Source organism: Bos indicus, chromosome 5 (genome assembly GCF_029378745.1).
Source record: "Bos indicus isolate NIAB-ARS_2022 breed Sahiwal x Tharparkar chromosome 5, NIAB-ARS_B.indTharparkar_mat_pri_1.0, whole genome shotgun sequence".
NCBI lineage: Eukaryota > Metazoa > Chordata > Mammalia > Artiodactyla > Bovidae > Bos > Bos indicus.
Window position 1 is genome coordinate 108,518,111 of NC_091764.1, and position 26,205 is coordinate 108,544,315.

At 44.0% G+C, this 26,205-nt stretch overlaps 1 protein-coding gene across 9 annotated transcripts in view; it reads left to right on the forward strand.

The window, feature by feature from the left end:
- Positions 1–26,205, forward strand: part of ERC1 (ELKS/RAB6-interacting/CAST family member 1) — a 267,450-nt gene that overhangs the window by 201,553 nt on the left and 39,692 nt on the right. For 5 of the 9 annotated variants that reach the window (XM_019961732.2, XM_019961735.2, XM_019961731.2 and 2 more), the window contains 2 exons: positions 1,284–1,428; positions 20,843–20,941. In XM_019961732.2, coding sequence (XP_019817291.2) covers positions 1,284–1,428; positions 20,843–20,941 — 244 coding nt within the window. Of the gene's footprint in view, positions 1–1,283; positions 1,429–20,842; positions 20,942–22,552; positions 22,619–26,205 lie in introns of all 9 variants that reach the window. The other 4 variants (XM_070788689.1, XM_070788687.1, XM_070788686.1 and 1 more) reach the window with 1 other exon arrangement.

The window sequence follows — 26,205 nt, forward strand, 5'->3', positions numbered from 1 at the left end:
TCAATCTTCCCCAGCATATGGTCTTTTTCAGTGAGTTGGCTCTTTGCATCAAGTGACCAAAGTATTGGAGCTTTAGCATCAGTCCTTCCAATGAATGTTCAGGGTTGATTTCCTTTAGGATTGACTGGTTTGATCTCCTTGCCGTCCAAGGGACTCCCAAGGGTCTGCTCCAGCACCACAGCTCAAAAGCATCAATTCTTTGGCACTCAGCCTTCTTTATGGTCCACCTCTCACATCCGTACTTGACTACTGTAAAAACTATAGTTTTGACTAGACAGACTTTTGTAGGCAAAGTGATGTCTTTGCTCTTTAATATGCTGTCTAGATTTGTCATAGCTTTCCTTCCAAGGAACAAGCATCTTTTAATTTCATGGCTGCAGTCACCACCTACAGTGATTTTTGGAGCCCAAGAACATAAAATCGGTCACTGCTTCTATTGTTTCCCCATCTTTATGCCATGAAGTGATGGGACCAGATGCCATGATCTTCATTTTTTGAATATTGAGTTTTAAGCCAGCTTTTTCACTCTCCTCTTTGACCCTCATCAAGAGACTCTTCAGTTCCTCTTTGCTTTCTTTCGTAAGGGTGGTATCATCTGCATATCAAAGGTTGTTGGTATTTTTCCCAGCAGTCTTGATTCCAGCTTGTGATTCATCCAGCCCAGCATTTCACATGATGTACTCTGCACAGAAATTCAATAAGCAGGGTAACAGTATACAGCCTTGATGTACTCTTCAGTGTTCTCGCCTTGAGAACAGGCATGAAAAATACAGCCCTGACTGGAAACGTCTTTGTATTGAGATCCATAGATGCCCCAGGAATCGCTGGCTGGTTTCCTAAATCCTGTTTACTAAGTTTGCTATTTGTTATACATTATGTACATAAAAATGTGTTCAGTTTTAGTGGTACCTGGTTTCTCTGGAAGCCACAGAATACTTATCAAAAGGATGAGTCAAATCAGTAAAACTTGTAAATGACAGAATAGTTCTTACCTAAAAAAAAAAAAAGTAATGAACTTTGTTTACTTTTCCAAGTTTAACTGCAACTGGATCTAAAGAACTCTCTATTCAGATGTCAGTGTAATGACCTGATAAAAACATTTAGAGTCGAGAGGACCTGAATGGGATTTCTGCCCAGACCCCAAGTTCAGGTGTGAACTGAACCCCAAGTTCAGCTGTGTACTCTGAGACCTAGCTTCAACCCCCATAAATGGGGTAATGGTGGTAGTAACCCGAGAGGATGGCTGTGAGGGCTGAAGTCTGGGCGTGTTCTCTCTCACGCAGGCAGGAAGCCCTTCTGGCCGCCATCAGTGAAAAAGATGCCAACATAGCTCTCCTGGAACTGTCGTCCTCGAAGAAGAAGACGCAGGAGGAAGTGGCCGCCCTGAAGCGGGAGAAGGATCGGCTGGTACAGCAGCTGAAGCAGCAGGTATGACTGATGGGGGACAGGGGGTGGGGGCCGCCTGCATCCTTGCCAGCTGTGCACGCAGGTCAGACGTCTGACCCATGTCCAGTTCGTCTTCCCGAGCAGAGACCTCAGCCTTCAAGCCTCTGGCTCCATCCAGGAAGCACAGAGCCTTCTTGGTAAGAGGACTGGTTGAGGAGGTGTCACACATCTTTGGAGAATGTTTCTTAACTTTTACAGTGGCTGGAGGAAATTAGTGCAGTTCTGCCCACTTGAATTGAAAGAAGTGTTTTTGGTTGTTGATGGTTTTTATTTATTTCTGCACATCTCTCTGGGTCAGGCCCCAGGGGTCCATAGCACTGACCGCTATGTGGCCTTGGCAAGTGCTGGGGGGTATCTTCAAGGGCTGTCAGAGTCCTGAGAGGTGCCTCCAGGTCCAGAGGCCACGTGTCAGGGCAGGCGGCAGTGGAGTGGAGCTGGTGTGCTCTTACCACCGACTGGTGAGAAGGTTGGTTTTTTACATCCCATCAGACACTCTCTGTAGAAGGCACTAAGTATATTTTCATTTAACTAATTTCCTGTTCTTCAAGGCTGGGTAAGCTCTGACAGTGAGAGAAACGTTTTGCCCTTTTTTCTTCCACCCAAAACCTTCCCCAAATTTAATGCTGAATACTTGTGTGAGCCCATTCATTTGTGAAAATAAAAGCTAGAAATCTCCTCTTTGATGATGGTTGCACAACAATATAAATACACCTAACAGACATAACTATACAGTTAAACAGGGTTAAAATGGTAAATTTTATGTATACTTTACCACAGCTTTTAAACTGGGGGAAAATGTTTTCCCCTTTGAAAGTAATGAGAAAGCTGACTGTTGAAATCCTCTTTATCTGTGCTGCGCCCACTTCAGTGGCCAGTCCTGTGCCGCTCGCAGGGTCCACTCCCACTTCCTCATGTCCTCCCCCTCTCTCACTCTTCCTGTGCACTTTAGCTGCCCACGATTGCTCTTCTGCCTGAAGTGACTGGAGTAGAAAGGAGTTTTTCAAGTTAAGGAATTTCTTTTCTACTTCTAGAGGATCAGTCATCAGTTGATAGCGTAATATTTAACGTTTGAATGAGCAGAAATCAGTATTTATGCAATAAGGAAATTTTCTCTGTTTGTAGACATTAAAATTGCTTATAAATAGACTTTATTTGTGTGACTGATTTTGCTGAGAAAAACACCAGAAGATGTCCCCTTCTGCAAGATGGAAGGGTGACCAGCAAAAACAACCCAGTGCTCATGAACAAAAATATTTGCAGCTTATGTAGGTAATACCCGTGGCTCAGCTGATAAAGAATCCGCCTGCAATGCGGGAGATCTGGGTTCAATCCCTGGGTTGGAAAGATCCCCTGGAGAAGGGAAAAGCTACCCACTCCAGTATTCTAGTCTGGAGAATTCCATGGACTGTATAGTCCATGGGGTAGCAAAGAGTCGGACACGACTGAGCAACTTTCACTTTTATGTAGGTAATACCCACTAAGCACTGGGACCCCTGAACCATCATCCCCTTAAGAGACGGAGTCACTGTGAACTTCTACCCTCTTCTGGGTGCTGGTGACGCAGGGTCAGGAAAGCTTCCCCTTTGTGGAAGGTTCACCTATTTTATTCAGCATTTCTAAGAATTCTGCCACATAAGCATTTTCAGATCACCTAGTTTGACCAAAAAAAAAGACTTCTTTCATAGTACACGAGAAAACTGAGCAAAGAAAATATCACTTTGTCATGCAGTCCCACATTGCTCATTCTGTCTCATTTTAACAGCCATGATTAATTCTAATTGGTCCTTATGTCATATTTTCTGAACAAATGATCAGTTTCTGTTACACTCAGTAGAAGAATTTCAAATGAATGAGCCTGCTCAGCTGACTGAGGAGTCTGAGGGGTGGTAGATAACACGCCTGTACTTCTGCAAAGGCTGCAGAAAACTCAAGTGAGCTACCCTGTATCTGTATGTCTATATATTATTCACCCCTGCCGCACCACACCCCCCAACCCATTTCATCAGGGGACAGCTAGTGGAGATCAGTTAGTGTCTCCAGAGAGAACCAAGATCTCCAGACGAGCAGTGAGTCCCACACAACTGCATGGTAAGCTGAGGTGTCCCGGTGCGTGTCCTGCAGAAAGGTGTCTCCCCCGGGGGAAGCAAGCTGATGCCCAAGCCTGCTCGGGTCTCTGGCTTTCTGGTCTGCTGTCCCAGGCCAGACATCACCTTCTGTCCCTGCAGTCTTTTCACCGTGGTTTTCACTCTCCTTCCTTGCATCCCTCCCCTCCGGCCGCCCACAGGGCGCTTCCAGAAGTTGGAGACCGTGTCCTCTTCAGTCGGGTGTTTCCGTAAGCATCCTTTCTAGTTTTCTGTTACGTTGTGTGTGTCTTATGTGTTGAGCATTACCAGGCTGCTTAATTTCCCTGATCTCTCAAGTTCTCAATGGAAAAGGGGTACTTTACTGTTGCCCCAAGTATTTTCAATAGGTCCAGCATGGAAAAGCATCTGAATTCAGTGAGTCATGCATTAAGTAACCATCCGTTACCAACTTGTGCCCACCACCTAGTTACCAGGTGACCCGTCCCAGAGAGCTGCTGTGACACATGGGCCAGCTTCACAGTGCCCCCCCAACTTGTGGCTTCATCGGGCAGAGCTGAGGGCTCCGACAGCTGCCATGCAGGCCCAGGATACCGGCCCAGGCTGGCTGTTCTCACCTGAGACCCCTGTGAGCGCACAGTCCAGCTCTTGGTCAGGCCTGCACTTATCTGGCCTGTGGTTGGAGCCACAGGGCTTCCTCCCAGAGTTACTCCCACGGCCCTGGGCTCTGCTCCATTTGGGCTTCTCTGTGGGGTGGCTCAGTATGTGGGGCTGGCTCCCCCTTAGGCAAGCGATCAGGGAGGGGAGAGAGCAGTCAGGACGTTAGAACCTGTCTCAGTGGGGCCACCGCCACTCCCCTCATCCTGGTGGCCACGTCCACCTGCCCTACAGCGTCAGGGTCATTGCGGGCTGGCCACCTGGGCAGTGAGTGAGCAGCAGATAGCAGTGTCTTCCTGCATGAGACACTGCTCAGCCCTGGACAGGAACACGTGACAGAGGGGGCATGGTTTGGAAACACCGAGACGTGGAGAAATACGTGCTGTGCGATTCCAGGTTCTGCTCAGCTCTAGGGAAGACCACAGTAACCTCAGAAAGCAGATGAGACATCACAGCAGAGCCTGCTCGTCTCCTGCCGCCTCCGCCCCCAAGAGGCAGACAGGTGTGTCCTTGCCAGGCCTGTCTCCCTCTTCCTCTGTGTTCAGGACCTTGCTCATCGTCACATCAGCAGGTCTGATCCCTGCATGTGTGCTCATCTCCCTTCCCTCACTCACCCCCCATCCTCGGGACTGAAGACGCCAGGACTTAGGGCTGAACTCTCTGAGCACAGGGCCCTCGTGCGTGACTGTTTGCTCCCCGTGACGTCAAGATTCCTTCTGCCAGGCTCAGCATCACCCACACACCAGTCTCAGGCCAGAGGAGGTGTGTGCCCAGGGCAGACCTAGCGGACAGCGGTGCCCCTGAGCGGGCTCTCTCGGATGCAACCTACTGAGCGCCCTGTTGTCCCCAGTGTTGGGCCCTGGCCACCAGCTCTGGAGCAGCTGGGAAAGCCCATTCATCTGAGTGTTAAACTAGCTTAAAAGGGACATCTAGGGACTTCCCTGGCGGTCCAGTGGTTTAGAATCCACCTTCCGATGCAGGGAACATAGGTTCCACCCCTGGTTCGGGAACTAAGATCCCACATGCTGCGGGGCCAATTAATAAATAATTTTTTTTTAAAAAGTGACCTCTATGGAGAAAACTGGAGCCTGTTATACAGAGTGAAGTAAGTCAGAAAGAGAAGTACCAATATAGTATATTAATGCATATATATGGAATTTAGAAAGATGGTAACCACAAACCTATATGCAAGACAGCAAAAGAGACATAGATGTAAAGAACAAGCTTTTGGACTCTGTGGGAGAAGGGGAGGGTGGGATGATTTGAGAGAATATCATTGAAACATGTATATTACCATATGTGAAATAGATGACCAGTGTGAGTTCGATGCATGAAGCAGGGCGCTCAAAGTCGGTGCTCTCGGTCAACCCAGAGGGATGGGATGGAGAGGGAGGTGGGAGGAAGATTCAAGATGGGGGGACACACGTGCACCTGTGGGTGATTCATGTCAATATATGTCAAAACCACCACAGTATTGTAAAGAAATCATCCTCCAATTAAAATTAAGTAATTTTTTTAAGTGACCTCAAATGTTGAAGGGAGAGCAATAAAATGACTTTTTGTTCTATGAAGAGAACAGAAACAGTTAAAGCTACAATGTCAGTGAGAAAGAAAGAAAGCAAGCAGCAAGTGCAGAGGTAGCTTGAGTACTGTAGCAGCCGCTCCGGACACGTGTCCCTCTCGCTGAGCGCCGGCCCCTGATGACGAGGCCAGCCTTGGGACCGTCCGTGTATCCACTCCCCACATGTCGCTGAAGTCAGGTGCTTGGCCAGGGCGGTCATTCCTCGGAGGACGCATGGGGTCCGTCATGGCCAGAGGACCCTCCTCTGTGTGCAGCCCTGGCCTGTCGTGTACCTGCTGTGTCCACGAGGGGACAGCCACCCTCCCAGCTGTCCTGTGGGCCCTTATCCCCTCTGTGGCGAGTGAAACCCGTCCGGTTAGGATATACTGCATCCAGAAGTTGACAGAATAGACAATTACTGGTCAGTGCCTGTTTCATGACTCAACTGCCTGTACTGACTTGGTCAGATAAACGTGCTCATCTCGTTTTAATTATCCTGCCTCCGTTCAGTCCTAGATTCTTACATATTAAGTCTTCAGTGTACATACTTTTTCCTTTAAACCACCACAAACATTAGGATCAGCTCCATGTTTCCTGCCAACGGCATCCAGATTTATTTGAAAGGAACTGGATGCAAAGCGTTTTCCGTTCCCCGTCCTCCCCGCTGGAATTGCCTCCTACTTCCTCAGCTTAATCTCTGCTTTAATCTTGACTTCAAGACTCATCTTTGTAGTTTGGAATTTCCTAGCCATGGAATCAGCTCCTTACCTTTAGGAAAGCCAGCCTTTGCTTATTTTCACTCACACATTTGTCCCTTCTTGGGCAAAAGCTGTCCAGGAGGCAGGCACTTTGTTTTTTATTGGAGTACATTTGCTTTATACAGTTTGTGTTCGTTTCTGCTGTACAACAAAGTGAATCAGCTATGTATATCCATGTATCTCCTCTTTTTTGTATTTCCTTCCCATTCATGTCACCAAGGAGCACTGAGTGGAGTTCCCTGTGCTGTAGAGTAGGTTCTCATTATTGGTTATCTGTTTTGTGTATAGTAGTGTATTTGTGTCAATCCCAATCTCCAAATTCATCCCCCCACACACACACACCCCACCTCCCCTCTTGGTGTCCCCACGTTTGTTCTCTGCATCTGTTCCTGTGTTTCTGTTTTTCAAATAAGATCATCTACTTCCAACTCATTATGGCCGTGCAAGACATGAGCCCCCTGTTACACAAGCACCCATTCCCCCCACACCAAGAATCCACGTATGTGAAGCTCTTTTTTAAAAACCGAGATGTAATTGACATACAGCATCATATTAGTTTTCAGTGTGCAACATAATTGTATCTATGTGTGTATTGTGGTCAGTGTACATCTATCACTACATTTTTTTTTTTCTTGTGATGACAACTTTTAAGATCTTGACTCTCAGCGGCTTTCAAATATGCAGTGCAGTGTTGTTAATTGTTACCACCATGCTGTACATCACAGCCCCAGGATTTAATAACTGCAAGTCTCTACTCTTTGACTTATAAAGAGTAAGTAGATAACACGCCTGTACTTCACTTATAAATCTCTTCACTTATAAATCTCTTGATATCTAAGTGTTGGACACAAATTTATTCTTTTGGTTTTCTTAACAAATCAAGTCACAAGCTTCCTCAGTTAACCTCTCTGGGTCTTATCTTCCTCATCTGTAATGTTGGATGGATAGATAAAATTGATTTTGAGGTCTAAAGTCTATATTTTCCAATTTTTGACAAGTCAGTGTATTTACCTGTAGCTGTATTATCTGCTAACTGCTGACATTAAGGACAGTTTTAAAAGAAGCAGTTGTAAAGCATAAGGAAACACATATGTAAGGATTGTTTAAAACTGTCTATAGATATTTGCTTATCTTATGAAAGTAATAAATATTGCATTTTAAAGTTTGAAAAAAAAATCCTGGTTACTCACTATCCCCCTGAAGCCTTTTTCGTATCCTGCAAAGAAATGGATCCTATTTTGATGAGTTCTGCCTGCCTGGAGTTCGGTGAAGTCCAGAGGCTGGGAGACACAGGGAAATCTGAATTCCTCCCAGGCTCCTTCCTTCCATCTGTTCCGTCTCTTTTGTCATCAGTTCCAGATGTAGGCAGATTCTTCACAGAATTTGATAAGACCCTCTCTTCCCCTTGTTTCGAGCATCACATCTCGCTTGCCGTTCCTATTGTCAGACTGCCGCCTTCTGTGATGCTGCGGGGAATTTATAAATCTTTCTGATCCCTCCTGAATCGTCTCAATGCAAATAAATCAACCTCGATTTCCTGCCCCTCTGCACGTGCCCCTCCCGTTCCTGACCCCTCGCTGTCTGTCAGGTGGCATGATTTATAGCTGCTTCCTGAGCCCCTTGACCTTGGTCTGAGGATCTCATTAAGCGTGAGTAAGAAGACAGGTTCAGGGTGATTCACCTTTCTCCCACTCAGCTTCTCTTGGTAGGAATCAGATCAGTACGCTCCACAGAATCTGTTCCTGCTGCCTCTTTTGGTCTCTCTGAAAGAATGTGAATACTTACGAAAAGCGAATATAGAATTAAGTGATACTTGTACTCAAGGAAACAAGAGGAGTGATGGTAGACAAACTGCAGCATTAACCATCACAGAGTACCCTTCCCATGGACAGCCCACACGACCAAATTAAACTATCTGTACTACTGTCTGGCTTTCTTGAAAAAGCATTCACAGATACGAATATCCAAATTTTATTGAGTTAAAGCTTGTTTTGAGTGCTTCACACAAATTAAGTCATATAATTACACAGAAACCACCCTGTGAAGCACAATTATCCTTATTGTACAGAGGAGATGCTGAGAGAGCGAGAAATTTGCCCAGAGTCACATGGCTAGTAAGCGCGGAGCTAGGATTCAGAACAGACCATGTCACTCCACTGCCAACATTGACGATTGCTACACCAAAATGTGTTGCCATCATCATAGGCTTTCGGTTAGAGATTTCAGTATCCTTTGTGTGTATTAATTGCTCGGTCATGTCCGACTCTTTGCAACCTCATGAACTATAGCCCACCAGGCTCCTCTGTCAATGGAATTCTTCAGGCAAGTATACTGGAATGGGTTGCCATTTCCTTCTCCAGGGAATCTTCTTGACTCAGGGATCAAACCCAGGTCTCCTGCATTGCAGGCAGATTCTTTACATCTGAGCCACTCAGTAGCATTTAGCTGTATCATTAATAACCCAGTAATTCTGTCTCGTGCACTTTAATAAATTCTTTCCTAAGTTACAGTGAAAATAAATTTGCATAAAGGACTGTGCTCAGTCAGAAAAATTCAGAATCTCGACAGGCCAAAATCTCTTCCCCACCTTATATCAAAGGTATCTTCTCATTTCAACAATTATTTTAGAAATTGTTGACTGAATGAGAGAGAAGTCTAATTGAGAACTCAGTATCTGAAATCAGATAGACTGATTCTTAAGCAGCCAAATTTGAAGAGCTATGTGCTTAAAACCCTAAATTACCATCACAAATAACTCTGGTAATAAAATACTGTTACTATCATATATGTACATGGGCAGAGAAATGGAATGGGTGTGTCAAGAAAATGGTGTGTGAAAACGTGGAAATATCAACAAAGAAAATCTAAAGAGAAACCCAAAAAGAAATTCTGGAGCTGAAAAGTACACTAGCCAAAATGAAAAATTCACTTAGAGGGGTTCAGAGCAAATTTGAGCAGGCAGAAGAATCTGTGCACTTGAGGATAGGATAATGGGAATTATCAGGGCTGAGGAACGGAAAGAAAAATGACTTAAGAAAAGTAAACAGAGCCTAGAGACCCCTGGGGCAGCATCATGTGGACCAGCATGCACATCATGGGAAGGAGGAGAGGGCAGGAAAGGGGCAGGGAGAATATCTGAAGACATAATGGTGAAAACGTCCCATATTTGCTGAAAGACAGCAAATTCCAAGTTAGGTGAATTCAAAATGAGACAATTATAGTCAGACTTTCAAAAGATGAGGAGAGAAATCATCACATACAAGGGATCCTCAGTAGGGTTTTCAGCAGATTTCTCATCAGAATCTTTGGAAGCCAGAAGACGAAGACTTCTTTGGGGAGGCTGATATATTCTAAGAGCTAAAAGAAACCAAGAATCCTATATCCAGTAGAACTATCCTTGAAAAATGAGGGAGAAATTAAGACATTCTGAGTTAGGCAAAAGCTGCAGGAGATCATGGCCATTAGATCTGCCCAACAAGAAACGCTGATGGGCGCCCTGCAAGGTGAAAGAAAAGACCGCTAGATGGTAGTCTGAGACTGGCGTGGAGAAGTAAAGACCTCAACAGAGGTAAACACTTGGGCGATTATAAAAGCTAGTATTGTCGTAACAGTGTTTTATAACTGTAGTTTTTGTTTTCTACATGACTTAAGAAAGTGAAACCTACACGCACATGTGTAGGCATTCCAGGGGTGACTGCGGTCCTCGGGTGGAGTGTGACTACCACCAAAATAGAGCTACAGTTTGGGGTGATCAGATGAACCTGGTTGCAGACACGGGTACCTGTAGTGATGTGGCTGCAGAGATGTGAACTGGATAGGCTGTTCTGACCCAGAATGTCCTGGAAGCTGCTGCTAAGAGTTGGGTCACCTTCGGACACATGCAGGCCCCATCTCCTAGTCCCCATACCCCCGCCTCCGCCCGAGTTCCCAGTCTGTTCCAGGACTGGGAGGAGACAGACCAGGGCTTGCTGGTGGAAGAGAGGTGCTCCATGGCAGGCCTGCCAGGGCAGCTTCCGACTTCTTCTGACCCCTCACAGCCCTGCTGTGGTCTCTAATCAGCTGCCCCCAAATGCCTCCATCTGTTGGAAAGAAGGTTTTCGGGCCCCCCATGCCTTTAACCACAGTTGTCTTTGCTCGTTCAGTTCGAGAATGAGCTCGTTGCTGGTTCTTTTGTGTGTGCTTTTTTATTGACTCCTAGGTGTTTGGAGTTTCACGCTATGTGGCTCTGGATCCTATGTAAACCTCTGCTTCACGTTTACTCTGTCCCCCAGCCCCAGTACCTTATGATGTGTTTCAGAAAATGATGCCTTTGGTAGCAGGTGCATTTTGCTGCCTGTTTGTTCATTCACTAAGTTGTGTCTGACTCTTTGCAACCCCATGGGCTGCAGCACATCAGTCTTCCCTGTCCTTCACCATCTCCCAGAGTTTTCTCAAACTCATGTCCATTGAGTTAGTGATCCATCCAACCATCTCATCCTCTGTTGCCCCCTTCTCCTCCCGCCCTCAGTCTTTCCCAGCATCAAGGTCTTTTCCAATGGGTCAGCTCTTCTCATCAGGTGGCCAAAGTATTACAGCTTCAGCATCAGTCCTTCTGATGAATTTTCAAGGTTTTCCTTTAGGATTGACTGGTTTGCCGTCCAGTTTCACTAATTTATTCAGCCACTAATTCCTTTTAAATGACCCTTAATGAGTATTCATTCCTTATTAGAATCAATCTATGCCTGGTACTTCTTGTTTATTTCTAGAAATCAAAGTTTTTTCAAATACTTGAGTTTATTGAAATGATCAGTGAAGTATTTCTACAGCTTTAAGTATAGGAGATCAATTTAAGATACTTTTTTAAATTAAGAATTTTTTTTTTAAGAAAGGCCTGATTATAATAAATGTCAGGGTTATTTTCCTTTCACAAAAGACTAAAAGCTGTTTAGCTCAATTTCACACACACACAGAGAAGTAACTTTGGAGACTAGAGAAGATACCTAGAATGCGTTGGTCAGTGTTTGTTGATTCCAACAACTTAACCACGTCTAAAAGTTTGTGAGAGCACCCAGGTACAGAGAAGTCCTTTTGCGGTGAGGTCTCAGAGCAGGAAGACAAGCTGGAGCTGAGGGTCTTGGCCCTGTGTCCGTTGCTCAGGGTGGGTGGTTTCCATTAAGAACCGAATGCGCTCACGTCCCAGGTTTGTTTGAAGGTGCTTCAGTGCACGTGCGCGTGAGTGTGCGGTTCATAGTTGACACTGAGTCAGTTCCGTTCATTCCCTTTCCATGCACGGACCATGGTTTTGTCAAAAGAAAGCATAAAGTCCCCTCAGAACTTCAAGAATTTTGATCCTTCTTATCTGAAATGCATCTTTTTTCTTGTGTGTGTGTGTGTGTATGTGTTTAAAGTGCTTAGAATTTCTGAAGATTACCCCATTGCCTGCTTGGCTATTCCTCAGACAGGGGAAATGTTTTTTTTGTTTGTTTTTAGTGAAAAGCATTAAATAAATGTGTTTACTAAAGGAAAGGGTGTCTTGTTTGAAGGGAGAATACTGAACTTTTCTGCTTTGCAGCACAAAATTGTTGGGTTAAGATGCATTATAATTGATACCTGTGGTTTGTACCACCATTCTTGAGAAAGTGATTTTTTTAAGATTCTGTTTGACACCATCTAAGATTTTTTTTTTTAATGGAGGGGATCTGTCTTTTCTGTTACATGTGAAGGAATTTAATGTCACTTCTCTTTTTTTTGTGGCCCCCATATCTAAAATTTTAACTGTGTGTGCTTAGCCACCCAGATGGCCTGATCTGTAGACATAACTCTATGGTAAATGCTCTCGGACCCTGGCCTTTGTTCACTGGTTTCTAGAATAACAGAAAACGCCTGCCTACATTATCTTCTTTCCTTAGATGTGATGGTGAGTCTCACTGTATCTGGCTAGCAGTCCCTTAAATATTTTGCAAAATGTGGGGCTTCTGTTTCTTTAAGGACACACACAGCTGGAAGAAACGATGCTGGTAACCTTAAAACTCGAATAGGGTTGCTTCAGGTTTATTGCAAAGGTGAGAAGTGTGTGCTAGAAAGTGAGGCAGTGATCAGGAATAAAGTTTCAATCGCACTTTGTTTTAAACAGTCTCATTTCAGACCCTGGTTTGGGTCAGTTTAGCAAGCTGGCCTACGAGCTATTCCATTCCTGGAACTCTCTGGCTTCGTGGGTCTGGCTCTGAGTTTTCACCTTGGTGTACTGCAGTTACACACCACAGCCCCGCCAGAAACAGGACAGCGCTCAAAACTTAGAAATTCTTACAAAGTGTCTTTTAATTTTTAAACACTGGATATATCTTTATCTTCATGTTAATATTCATTGAAAAAGAGAAAGTATAGGCTGCTGTCCCTCCAGAGTTCAAAGGTAAAGTCTTCATGGCATATAGGAAAGAGTTAGACATACCTAATAAGCAGGACTATGTATTAAGATTAATAAATAAATACTTTCTGGTGGCTAAGGAGGAAGGAATATGTGATTGTTTGTTGGGGAAGCAAGGAGTCCCACACAAACCTTTCTGAGAACTAAGGAATGATTATAATAAGATGAAAAAAACCTAGGCTCCTTTATTTTTTTATTTTTTAAAAAGGGCAAGTAGAAAGTTTGCTATGTGTTTGTTTTCTTTACTTTCTACCAAGAGTGGGGGAAAAAGCAGGGTTTTGGTAGGAAACACAGAATATGTTGAAAGAACAGACATCCTATGAACTGAAAGCCATAAATGGTGACATATCCAAGAATACCCTTGAGATGAGAGAGGAAGATTACATGAATCCTTAAGGAAAAAAATCCCCTGAATACCAAAACAAATACCTGAATATCCATAATCAAAAGTTCTCCTTTTTCTTACATAAATCAATTTGTATACGAGGAAATCAAAGGAAAAAACTCGGTGAAGCTAAGAAAACCAGAGTGCCTGGATTCTGGGCTTCTTTTTGAAGCTATTATAAGTAGCAGCAGTTATGTTTTTATTTGAGATAAAACTTTGCTGGTTAGTTAAGATGTCCATTTTCTTTTGGCTGAGACAACTCATTGTAATAATGCTGGATTTTTCATAGTTTTGAGAAATTCTGTTTGGTAAGCGTGTCTATTTTTAATTAATACAAATGGGAAAACAGCATTATTTAATCAAGATAATTTCATAGAAAAAGCTTTCAAAATATAAAACTCATTGCTGGAACAATAATAAAATACAATCCCAAATGCACCAACCTTAGAAAACAGATTCTTGAATTTGACAAACACGTGTTAAAAGGACTATATAGGTACATATGTGTGTACACACACACATGTACTAGCGATTTTACTGGGCACTGGGTTGACACATGGCTGAAGGAGTGCTCGTCCCAGCCCTCACAGACTCGATCCATGGGAAGAAGAGACATGCAGACGGGTTATGAGAATCTGACAGATTCAGAGAATCTGAAACGCTTTTTGTTCCCAACCTAAAGATACTGGATAAGCTTTAACTCCCTCTCAGAGTCTGTGGTGGAGAAGGAAATGGCAACCCACTCCAGTGTTCTTGCCCGGAGAATCCCAGGGACGGGAAGCCTGGTGGGCTGCCGTCTATGGGGTCGCACAGAGTCGGACACGACTGCAGCGACTTAGCAGCAGCAGCAGCAGAGTCTGTGATGTGTGATTGAGCTTATTGGCAGAAGAGGAAATCCGCAGGTGTCAGAAGCAAAGACAGTGTGCATGAAAGCAGCAGCAGCCCTAGGGTGCTGTGACCTGCTGTGACCAGTTCAGGTCAGGCTGGGTTTTAGGGTCCGCACGGCGAATGGAGCTGGAACATGAGGATGCCATGAACCAGGCGCTGAAACTGAACCTCTGCCGGGGCTGGGACATCAGAGGAGCGCTGTTCAAGGGGAAGGAGAGCAAGGCCAATTCAGCCAAACTTTTACTGCCAGTGAATGAGAAAAACTTTCCTCTGCCATGACCCTGGGAAGGATCCCCGGGTTCCCAGTAAGATGCCAGAATTTCCAGCAGATTTAGAGTACCACTGGGTGTGGGAAATTCCTACTGAAATACTGATACATTTTCACAATTACAGAATAACATTACACAGGTAACTCGGCATGTGCTACTGTAGTGTTAGCTATTGTAGTGTTTGTAATAGCAGTAGGGTGGGAAGAACCCAGGTGCCGGTTGATTGTAATAGCAGTAGACTGGAGATAACCCAGGTGTCCGGCGGTGGGTGCTGGTTGAATCAGTTATAGTACATCTAACAGAATGGAGGGAGAGATGGAGCCGCTTCTAGAATACTTTGGTAAATGAAAAAGCAAGAATAGTGTATTTAATATTCTGCTTTTAAGAATATCATTTATTTGGCCATCCTGTGTCTTTCTTGCGGCTCCTGGGATGTAGTTTGGTGTAGCTCTCTGATGAGGGTGGGACCTAGGCCCCCTGCACTAGGAACGCAGAGTCTTAGCCGCGGACCAGCAGGGAAGTCCTCAGTATTCTACTTTTCATGTGACGAAGGTGGGTGAATGCAGAAATGTTTGTGAGAGTGCATGCTTGCTTACCGTACATAAAGAAAGATTTAAAGATGAATTTAAAATTTACGCCCAAAATTTCCTATGAAAAGAGGAAATGAATAGAATGGAGAAGCAGGGTTGAAAGCAGGTTTTCTCTGAAGGGACCTAGTTTTATATATAAAGTTTTGACCCTAGAATCATACAGATGTTTTACATAAATAAAAATAAAATCATATCAGAAAGTGGGGAAAGCAGTTCTTGAGTTTTGTAAACAGATGAATCTAGTTATTTGTTAAATTGTTGACATAGCCACATAGAGCCTAGGATTGTTTCAGCTAACTGTATATATTACAGATCTTTCTCTGTACATTCTCAGTAAAATACTCGCCAGTGAGAAGAAAAATAATGCAAAGAAATTTTAAAGCTCATGCTGAAGGCATATTGATAGTGGTTACATTGGTATTGGTATTTTCAAAGAACTATTCTGATGGATAAAGCCAATAAAAGCTAATTACATCATTGTAAGGAACCAAGGTTTTTCAGCTTAAGAGGAAAAAGGATATATAAAGTATAAAATCAAAGAGGTTAAGTAAAAACTTATTCTTTAAGGGTCGGATCTAGACTCTTAAATCTAAATTGAAAATACTGCTGTTCATTCATAATCTTCTTCATCTTTACAAAAAAGTTTTCCCCAGCTCTGAACTGAAACAGCCTGGAAGCAGCGATAATCCTGCAGCCCTGAGCATCCTAACCCACTGGTGTCCCGCTGACCAAGTGAGCTCTTCGGTAAAGTGGCTGATTCTAGATCTGGAGCAAGAAATGGACAGACAAGACGAGCTTAGCGCGTATTTGCCAGAATGCAGGGGTGATGTCACGTCCAAGGACACAGAAAGTCTGCCACATAGAAAGTGCGCAGGATGGTTCTCCTTTCCCATTGTGATCCTAACCAGGACCATAATTAAACTACCAAACTTGTTTCTCTGAAAAGCAAAACAGGATTGGTTGGGGGACTTCCCTGCTGGTTCAGGGGTTAAGACTTCACCTCCCAATACAGGGGGTGCAGGTTCCATCCCTGGTCAGGGAGTTGGGATCCCACATGCCCCATGGCCGAAAAGCCAGAAGGTAAACAACAGAAACCATGCTATACCAAATTCACTACAGGCTTTCAAAATGGTCCACATCAAAAAGAAAAAAGATCTTAAAATCAGTAGGAAACACATTTTTCTATTCTAGAGCTTGCCCTCTAGTTGAGAGAATAGGGTGTGAAGGTAGTCTGACAGTGACAGCTGTTGGGCTGAATTCAGCACAGTTCTCTCTTCTGATCCAGCTCTTGTCCTCTGCCTCCCGCACTGTTCCAAGGGAGCCCCCCAGAGCTGTCCAACCAGTGGAAGAGGAACTTTGCCAGCTAGAAAGATAAATGAACAACTGAAGAATAATTCATAGGGCTTCCCTGGTGGCTTAGTGGTAAAGAACCCGCCTGCCAGTGCAGCAGACACTGGTTTGATCCTTGGTCCAGGAGGATCTCACATGCCACAGAGCAGCTAAGCCCGTGCACAAGTACTGAGCCTGTGCTCTAGAGCCCAGGAGCTGCGACTGCTGAGCCCACACACTCTTGAGCCTGGCTCCACAAGAAGAGAAGCCACTCAATGAAAAGCCAACACACTGCAACTAGAGAATGAAGTTGCAGCAGTGAAGACCCAGCACAGCCAAAGATAAATTTAAAAATTTTTAAAGAATAATAACTAATTTATACTTTTTAATGTAATGAAGTTTAAAATAAAGCTCAAAGGTAATTTGTTGAAATTTTGTAAAATTTATAGCCAATGTTGCATCTGACCCACCTAAAAATAATGGAGACTATGCTTTTTTCATTTTATATATCAAATACCAATATAACAAAGTTTAACTGAAATTCACTATAATATTAATAAAATGATTTCCAAGGTTCAATGAATGTAGGCAGAAATCATTTTATTGCTTTCTTCAAGATAATTGGAAATAATGCTAATTAGTAAAGTTTTATTTATATATTTTCTAAAATATCTCAGAATATTTCTAAGTATTATTCTTTCTAAAGCTCATTTAGGTAGGTTAATAGCATTCTCAGAAGCCAAAAAGCAAAGATTAGTGAACAACCAGATAACTGATCAGAATTCAAACATTTTTTAGTACCTGGGTTTGGATCACCAGCATATACTGTTTCTGAGCCTAACTAAAATATTTTTCTGTGAAGTGTCATTTCTGAACTGCCGTGTCTGAGCACTGATATCTCAGTCTCAGAAGAAAAGGTTAGCAATCTAAACGAGGAGCTCCTTTTCCTCTGGCAGAGTGGTGGTGGTTTAGTCGCTCAGTCGTGTCTGACTCTTGTGACTCCATGGGCTGTAGCCCACCAGGCTCCTCTGTCCACGGAATTCTCCAGGCAAGAATACTGGAGTGGGTTGCCATTCCCTTCTTCAGGGGATCTTCCCAACCCAGGGATTGAACCCAGGTCTCCTGCACTGCAGGCAGATTTTTCACTGACTGAGCTACCAGCGAATTCCCTGAACGGGTGTATATAACTGTATACAGAGGTACACGTTTATGGCTTACAAAGTTGATTTCAGCAAGTTTCTTCCCATCTTTTTTTTCCCCCCCTCTCTTTACTGCTTCAAACAATCTTATTCTTCATGTCAGGGGACCAAGGGAGTCCAGCTGTCTGCATAGGCACGTGGCATGGTTCAGAAGGGAAGATATTTGGCTAAAAAGCACCTTTCATGCTTGCTGGCTTATCTTAAGAAGAGCGGTACAAGAGCTCCTTGAGAACAGTGCCGTTTGCAGGGTCTGTATAACATCTACTACTCTGTGAGCTGTCGGGTGCTTAGCGCTCAGCCTCTGTCTGTGCAGGGAACAGACTTCACACCAAATTAATGAACCTTAGGCCTGGGAACCCTGGCTCAACTTGGATACACCTCAGGTCTTTCAGAAATGGAGACGTTCTTGTATCTACTTCTTCATTCGCTTACATGAAATAAGTAACCTTTGGTCTTATCTATCTCCTATGATCAGTTCTTCTTGGAGGCTTTCAGTCTCATACCTCAGAGATACTTGAGATACATCCTGCTCTGGAAGGGGATTTGCGTGTGCTTTATCAGTTCTTCTCCAAGTTTCTAAACTCGCACTGAGTATCAGGCCTTCAAGATTGTGTGTCACGTTCTAAGATAATAGCTGTCCAAGTGTGCTTCTGCCGCACATTCCTCTTACAGTTGACGTGGAGGTGTTTCTGGCGTGCCCCTGCCCTTTGCTTTTCCCTCCCTCGTTGCAGAAGCCTCTCCATCGGTCACACAGCACCACGTGACATGAGAAACGTTCCCCTGCGTGTTTTCAAGGCCACTTCGAGTCTTCTCAGAAAAGAAATTTGATATCACAATTTTTTGATAAGGATTTTCTCTTCTGTCATTATATCCTGGAGGGAGGAATTGGCTACAAATGTATGTATATTGTTTTTCAGTAAAAATCTAGAGAGCCCAAGTGCCCAACAGTATGGGGCTCATTAAGCATCCATTCAATTGAACACTGTGCAGCCGGTTAAAATTAGAGTTTGTTGTTCAGTCGCTCAGTCGTGTCTGCCTTTTTGTGGGCCTCATGGGCTGCAGCACACCAGGCTTTCCTGTCCTCCACTGTCTCCTGGAATTTGTTCAAATTCATGTCCTTTGAGTCGTTGATGCCATCCAGCCATCTCATTCTCTGCTGTCCCCTTCTCCTCCTGCCTTCAATCTTTCCCAGCATCAGGGTCTTTCCCAATGAGCCAGCTCTTCACATCAGATGGCCAAAGTATTGGAGCCTCAGCATCCTTCCAGTGAATTCACAATCCTTCCAGAGAATATTCAGTGTTGATTTCCTTTAGGATTGACTGGTTTGATCTCCTTACAGTCCAAGGGACTCTCGAGTAGATTTTTAGAATAATATTTAGTGACATGGAATGTTCATAATAATAGGGATAGCTAAAATTAGTTGGGTATTGATTTTATGCCAGGTGCCTTTGTAAGCGCTTATGTTAGTACCTCGGTTGGTTAATCTTCACAACAGTCTTACCGGGAGAAGGTATTGCTATGCACATTTTAAAGGAGAGGAAACTGAGGTTCAGAGCATGTGAGCAGCTTGCCCAAGCTGAGCTGGCTGGTAAAAAGCAGAACTAGAATTCAGGCCTGGGCAGTTTGGCTCTAAAGCCCCTGCTTAGGCATCATTATGTGAAAAAAGTACCAAAGAAAAATCTCTGCAAACTTTTTTATGGAACTAGACAAAATGTCTTACATTTACCAAGAAAATGTTTTAAAGATACCCAATCAGATTTTGACAAAGCAGAATTGGTGAAGAAGGACATGTCTTACCAGATGTCAAAATACACTGCACAATAATCACAGTTTTAAAATACTGCATTATAGCAAAAGCAAAGAATAAATCAGAACATGCTACTATTTAGGTTCATAGGAAAGAGACTGAACAGATTCACATAAATATTAACAATGATTATCACTGGTTAGAGGGACTTAGGGGTAATTTTTTTTCTCTGTTTTAAATTATCTACAGTGAACATTTTTGAATCATATAACATTAGCAAATGTATTTTTAATGCTTTCAGAACCTCAGGTTTTAACAATATTGCTGTTTGATCATATGCACAGGGTTCTGTGGATTTTCTAAATTGCTTGTTCTGCAAAGTAAATTCTCTAAAATGTTTTATAGATGTGTATATATATGTGTGTGTGTCCATACGTTCGCTTAGGGCTTAAGTTAACCAACCACACAGAATCCAATCTGCTCCTCCATTCTGGTGAACTTGGAGGAGAGGCCATGAGAGAATAATCCACTTCCAGTCTTAGGACTAAAGAGAAGGATTTCAGAATCTTTAACTCATTTCCAAAGCCTGAATTGTTTATTGATGGTATAAAGAAAATGGTGATGTCATTGAATTTTAATATGTTGCTTCTGTCCGATCACCTTACTGAACTTTATCGTAAGTTGTAATCATTTTTCAGATGATTCTCTGGATTTTTCTCAGTATATAATCATTTCATTTACAGATAAGGATAACTTTTCCTCCGGTATTTATGGTCTGTGTGTTAAATAACATCTCCCCCAAATGGAATAGTTGTTTAAAAGGATGAGTAACTCTCACAGTGACCTGGCAAGATGGGTGCTGCCCAGCACGAAGTGAAAAAATAGGGTCACAGTGTTCTCTCTCATGTGTGGTGTCATCCACTCTTTATTTTAAAAAATAAAAACAGGCACTGCATGAAGTTCTTAATTTAAGGAAATTACTCTTCCGTCCAGAATTCGCATGCCAGTTTAGGTGCCTGTCTTAGCCTGCTTGGGATGCTGTAACAGAATACCACAGACTGAGTCACTTCAACAGCAGAAATTTGTTTTCTCACCCCCCTGGAGGCTGGGAAATCCAAGGTCAGGGTGCCAGCTGACCCAGTTCCCATGAGAGCCCTCCTCCTGGCTCTCGGAAGCCCCCTCCCCACTGTGTCCTTCCCCCTTCTTAGAAGGCCACCGTCCCATCAGATCAGGGTCCCACCCTGATGACCTCAGTTCACCGTAATCAGCTCCCGAAGACTGCCTCCATATGTATGGAGGTATGTGAGGCTTACGCCCTCAGCATGGGTTTGAGGGGGCACAGTTCAGCGTGTAGCAGTGCCCGAGCTTTCCCCCCACCACCACCCAGTATCCTCAGAAATCCTACGTTTAATTTATTTCAGACGGGATCCGTTATACCCTTTCTTGGTACATTTTTAATGTGCTTGTTACTGTACAGTGTGTCGTAGAGATTTTGCCTGAGCTTGACCTTGTGAATCGTTTCCTCCTAGACACAAAATCGAATGAAGTTAATGGCCGACAATTACGAGGACGACCACTTCAGATCCTCCCATTCCGGTCAAAGCAATCACAAACCCTCCCCAGACCAGGTAAGGCTGCTCTCGGTTGTCTTCTGAAAAACCAGCATGCTTTTGTTTTGATGTATTCTGTAGTAGCGTGTTACAGACTCTGGGGTACAAGTTAGAAAAATAAAAATAATCAGTTTCTGAAAACTTTTTTTCTAAATACGGAGTCCATTTCTGTATAGGAAGGTGGTGCCTGATTCTGAGTATTTTAAGAGGAGTTACCCAACAGATTTGAAAGGAACACTAAAGAATCCTTAAATTGAGATGAGAAAAAAAATTAATCTTCTCAGAGAAACTCACTAATTTGTATCTGTCCTGCTTCAGTAGAAAAAGAAAACTTTCCGTATAAGCTCAGTGAGGCACACACAACTCAGGGTGTGTATTTACCTGAAAATTTGAAAATCTCTGCTCATCACCTGTTAAACGGAAAGGTTGAAACTTAGTTTTTTCGTTCCTGTCTCCCTGGTGGACCTCTCCATCCACATCCTCCTTAAACTGTTGCCTTCAGCTCCTCATGAGTGCAAAGGAGGCACTGAGTCAGCCTGAAGGGAGCCATATCCAGTGCCAGTTCTGGAAGAAGGGAACTCTCCCAAGATCTTGAATATGATGGATGGGGGAGAGCAGTGAACAGATTACCTCATATCCCATTGCCAAAAATCAGATTTCAACATCTCCATCACACTCAATCTTAACATATACAGCTGAGGGAGAAAAATAATAGTTAAGTAATTACATCCATATGATCGAAGAGTCCAGAGGAACTCCCCCACTAAGCCCCTCCTCCAGATACATAGCTCCGTCTTAGGAGACGAAGAGGAAACGCTGCACATGAAAGCACAATAATATCGAAAATGCAGTTTTTTTTCTAAGATTTAGAAGGTTATAATCATTGTATGATGACATTCACTAAGCCCGTAGAGGCGGCTTATACTTTAGAGGGAAAGAGTGCAATCTTTAGGCAAAGCAGAGAGCTGTCTGCCCAGTGGCAGCAATCTGTCCTCGCCAAGAAGCCATTTGCTTTTCTCTGACTGTTTTCTTGATACCTGGAACTGAGTTTATGCCAGTTTATGTAGGGTGAGGATTTTAGGGGGCTTCCCTGGTGGCTCAGTGGTAAAGAACCCGCCTGCAATGCAGGAGATTTGGGTTTGATCCCTGGGTCAGGAAGATCCCCTGGAGCGGGGCATGGCAACCCACTCCAGTATTCTTGCCTGGGAAACCCCATGGACAGAGGAGCCTGGTGGGCTACAGTCCATGGGGTCACACAGAGTCAGACATGACTGAGAATTCAGCACACACGTAGGGTGAGGATTACAGCCTTCCCTTGAAACAGGTTTTGCTAACTAATACCAGGATTGGATGCCTGGGAGGAGCGGGAGGCAAACAGGAATGGGGAAGGGTTGAGGAAGAAGAAAGAAAAGCCTCCAGCTTGGTCGTTTTGCCCAAAAGACAAGAGCGTGTCAAGGAAGTGGGGAGGTTGGACGTGCGGGGACAAAACGAGGGCAGGTCAGAGCTTGGTGTGGGGGGTCGGGAGCCAGAGGCCGTTCTCTGCGGCTGCGTCATGCCTGTCTCTGTCTTGAGTACTAACCAGCTCTTTTTCGTCCCCACGCTGCGCTGGGCCCTGCGTCCTCCCCGTAGGACGAGGAGGAGGGCATCTGGGCGTAGCCCCCACTTGCTCTTAGTTCAGCCATTTTGTTCAGAACGGTGAGAACGGCTTTCCTGAACTACAGAAACGTGTTCTGTTTGCCTTCACTTTTTTTTTTCTTCCACACAATCATTTCACATCCTGTTTCTCTGTGATTCACTGAATCCTTGGTTTGCTCTCTGCTTTCTCATCTCACCTGGTTCCCGTGTGTATCGCTCGCTTGTGACATAGCAGGGTTTGGGTTCTGTGGCTTTTTTATTTTTCCTTGTTGTATGTTAATAGTCACTTTTGTCATTTCTTTTTGTACATTTTTGGAAGAACTTCCAGGGCATGTAGCTAAATTTCTCCTGTTGTTATTTTATTTATAAACTACCCACTCTGGCATGATTTAACAGTGTCCTGGTAAGGTTTATATTGACTCACATCAAACTGGAAATAGAAGAAATCAATCAGATATTCTACCAGTAGGTTTGGGGTGTACTTCTTATGATAATTAATACTATTTAGTCTTTAAAAAAAAAAACAAACAAACCTGCACTTTGGACTAAAAGCTTCAGTTTCTGTGTATAGAAGAATGCTCTGGATTCTCAGGGTCAGTGCTTCTTGCACAGTGCCCAGTGGGACAGTCCCCTGGGGCTTGGACATTGCTCCCAAAGAGAAGGGAAGAAGCGATACAAGACTTTTTGAATACAGAGTCAGTCTCCAGAGTTGCTCTCCCCTCCTCTGTGGATTGCTGCCGCGTCAAACAGTTGCCAGGACACTGTCTAGATTCTGCTTTACCGGCCAATTGGCTAGAAAATGCGGTCCGGCTGTGTCAGCCTCTCTCTTTGATCTGGTGCCCTGGAGGTTTGACTGAGGAAATCCTTTGCTTAGAAAAAATAATAATGGTGATGAATAAGTTCACACATCCTGATGGCCTTGCACCCTCTGGATTCACTGCCCATGCTTGTTGGCCATCTCGCTCTGCTGAGGTCAGTTCTCCCTGAGAAGTCTGTGTCTCGGTGTTACCCCCGATCAAATCACACGGGTGGTGTAGAGCTCTCATGGAGACACAGCCGAGGAGAACGATGAGGTAAGTCATGGCAAGGAGCGTGCATTGTGAAGATGGGAAACCTGCCACGTGGCTTCACCCTGAGGTTGTGGAAGAAGCTGAAACACAGTGCCAGCCAGGAAGCTCTTGGGGCTGGAATGCTGCATGCCAGACAGAGCTGAGGTTGAGCGAGTCAGCGCGCTGGTTTTCATGGTCTACACTGTGCCCCACAAGGGGCGGGATTGTCATTGTGGAGCCTCGGGGGGAGTCGTGCAGGAGTCAGGTGGAGATCACCAGGCCCCACCTAGAGCAAAGCCGCCTTGTCCGTCCTGGGAGCGCATAGGGGCTTCCGTGCCGCCCTAGCAGGGCGCCCCTCCCCACATGTGGGAAGGGGGCTGGGTTTGGATTGCTGACCCTTTTTCCAGACATAGAAGAAGACCTGATGGTGTCAGAGGAAACAGGGCCCACAGATCCTGAGCCTCCATCCTCCCTGTCTGCTCCCACAGGAGAGTCTAACTCCTAGCAAGGGGGGCTTCCCAGGTGGCTCTAGTGGTAAAAAAGCCCACCTGCCAGTGCAGGAGACATAAGAGGTGCGGGTTCGATCCCTGGGTCAGGAAGATTCCCTGGAGGAAGGCATCTCCTAGAGGAGGAATCCACTCCAGTATTCCCACCTGGAGAATCCCCATGGACAAGGGAGCCTGGTGGGCTACAGTCCATGGGATTGCAAAGAGTCGGACACGACTGAGCACACATGTAAATATACAGTGGAGTATTATTAACCGTACACACCGTGCTTTATATCTCCAGGACACGTTTATCATCTTAAACTGGAAGTTTACACTTTTTGACCCCCTTCACCTATTTCGCCCACCCCTAAACCCCACCACAGGCAACCACCACATCTGTTCCTGCATCTATGAGTTTGGCTTTTTTTTTAGATTCCACATGTAAGTGAGATTGTGCAGTGCTTGTCTTTCTCTGAGTCACTTCACTAAGCATAATGGCCTCAAGGTCCATCCGTGTGGTCACAAATGGCAGGATTTTCTTCTTTTTTATGGCTGAGTAGTAGTACTCGGTGTGTGTGTGTGTGTACAGTTGGCCCTTGAACAGCACAGGTTTGAACTGCACAGGTCCACCTATGCAGTAAGTACTACGGTACTGCACCGTCACCATCGGCCGCATCTACGGATACGGAGTGAGGGACGCACAGGCACCGCAGGTACAGAAGGCCGACTCTTGGGTTATACACGGATTTTTGACCATGCAGAAGGTCAGTGCTCCCAACCCCTGCATTGTTAAAGGGTCAGCTGCATGTACACCACATTTTCACACATTTACAGGCCCCACCACATTTGGAGTCTTAAAAGGCCCCAGTGCAGTTTCATACAAATTTTAGAATTCTCTGCTCTATTTCTGTGAAAAATACCATTGGAATTTTGGTAGGGACTGCACTGAATCTGTAAATTGCTTTGGGTAGTAGGAACATTTTAACAATATTAATTATTTAAATCCATGAGAGCAGACTGTCCTTCCAGTTCCCTCTCTTTCTGCTTGAGAGGCTTTTTTTTCCCCTAGTAAGTGGATGTTATTCTGTCAAATGCTTCTTCTGCACTGTGGAGACGATTATATAACTTTGATTGTTCATATTGTTCATGTGGTGTTTCACACAGACTGATTTCAACCATCAATGCAGGTGTTGAACCATCCTTGCATCCCTAGAATAAACCCCACTTGATTGTGGCAAATGGTCCTTTTAATGTGTCGTTGAATTTAGTTTGCTAACATTTTGTTGAGAACTTTTCCATCTGTGTTCAGCAGAGATACTGGTATGTCATTTTCTTTTCTTGCAACATCTTTTTCTGGTTTAGGTATCTTCTGAATGTGGAAGAGTTCTCCGGTCTTGTATTTTTTGGGAAAAGTTTTCAAAAGATTGGTGTGACTTTTTCTTGAAATGTTTCTTAGAATTCACTAGTGAAACAAGCTAGTCCTCAGCTTTTGTATCTTGAGAGGTTTTTAATTAGATTCATTTCCCTTACTTGTCATTGGTCTGTTTACATTTTCTGTTTCTTCGTGATAACAGATGTGGTAGGTTTTATGTTTCTAGGAATTAATTTGTTTCTAGGTTGTCCAGTTTATTGAAATGTGATTGTTCATAGTAGCCTCATAATTCTTGTATTTAGTATCAGTTATAACGTTTCTTCTCTCATTTCCTTTTTTTAAAAATATTTATTTATGTGTTTAGCTTAGCCAGGTCTTAAGTGCAGCATTTGAGCTCCTCCGTCTTCATGCAGGATCTTTAATAGCAGCGTGTGAACTCGTTGTTGCAGCATTTAGGATCTAGTTCCCTGACCAGGGATCCAACCCAGGCCCCTTACATTGGGAGCACAGAGTCTGAACCACTGGACCAACAGGGAAGTCCCTCTTTTTTTCATTTCTGATTTTATTTATCCTGCCTTTTGTAGTTTCTCTGTTATATCCCACCTGTGAAACTGACAAAACATGTTTTCTTTTGTGTCCCTTGTATGGCAGGTATATTATTTTATGGCTGTTTAGTTTGGTGTTAAATAACATGCTTTGCCTCTCAAACGAATTTGAACTCAGTAGCTGTGGAATTTC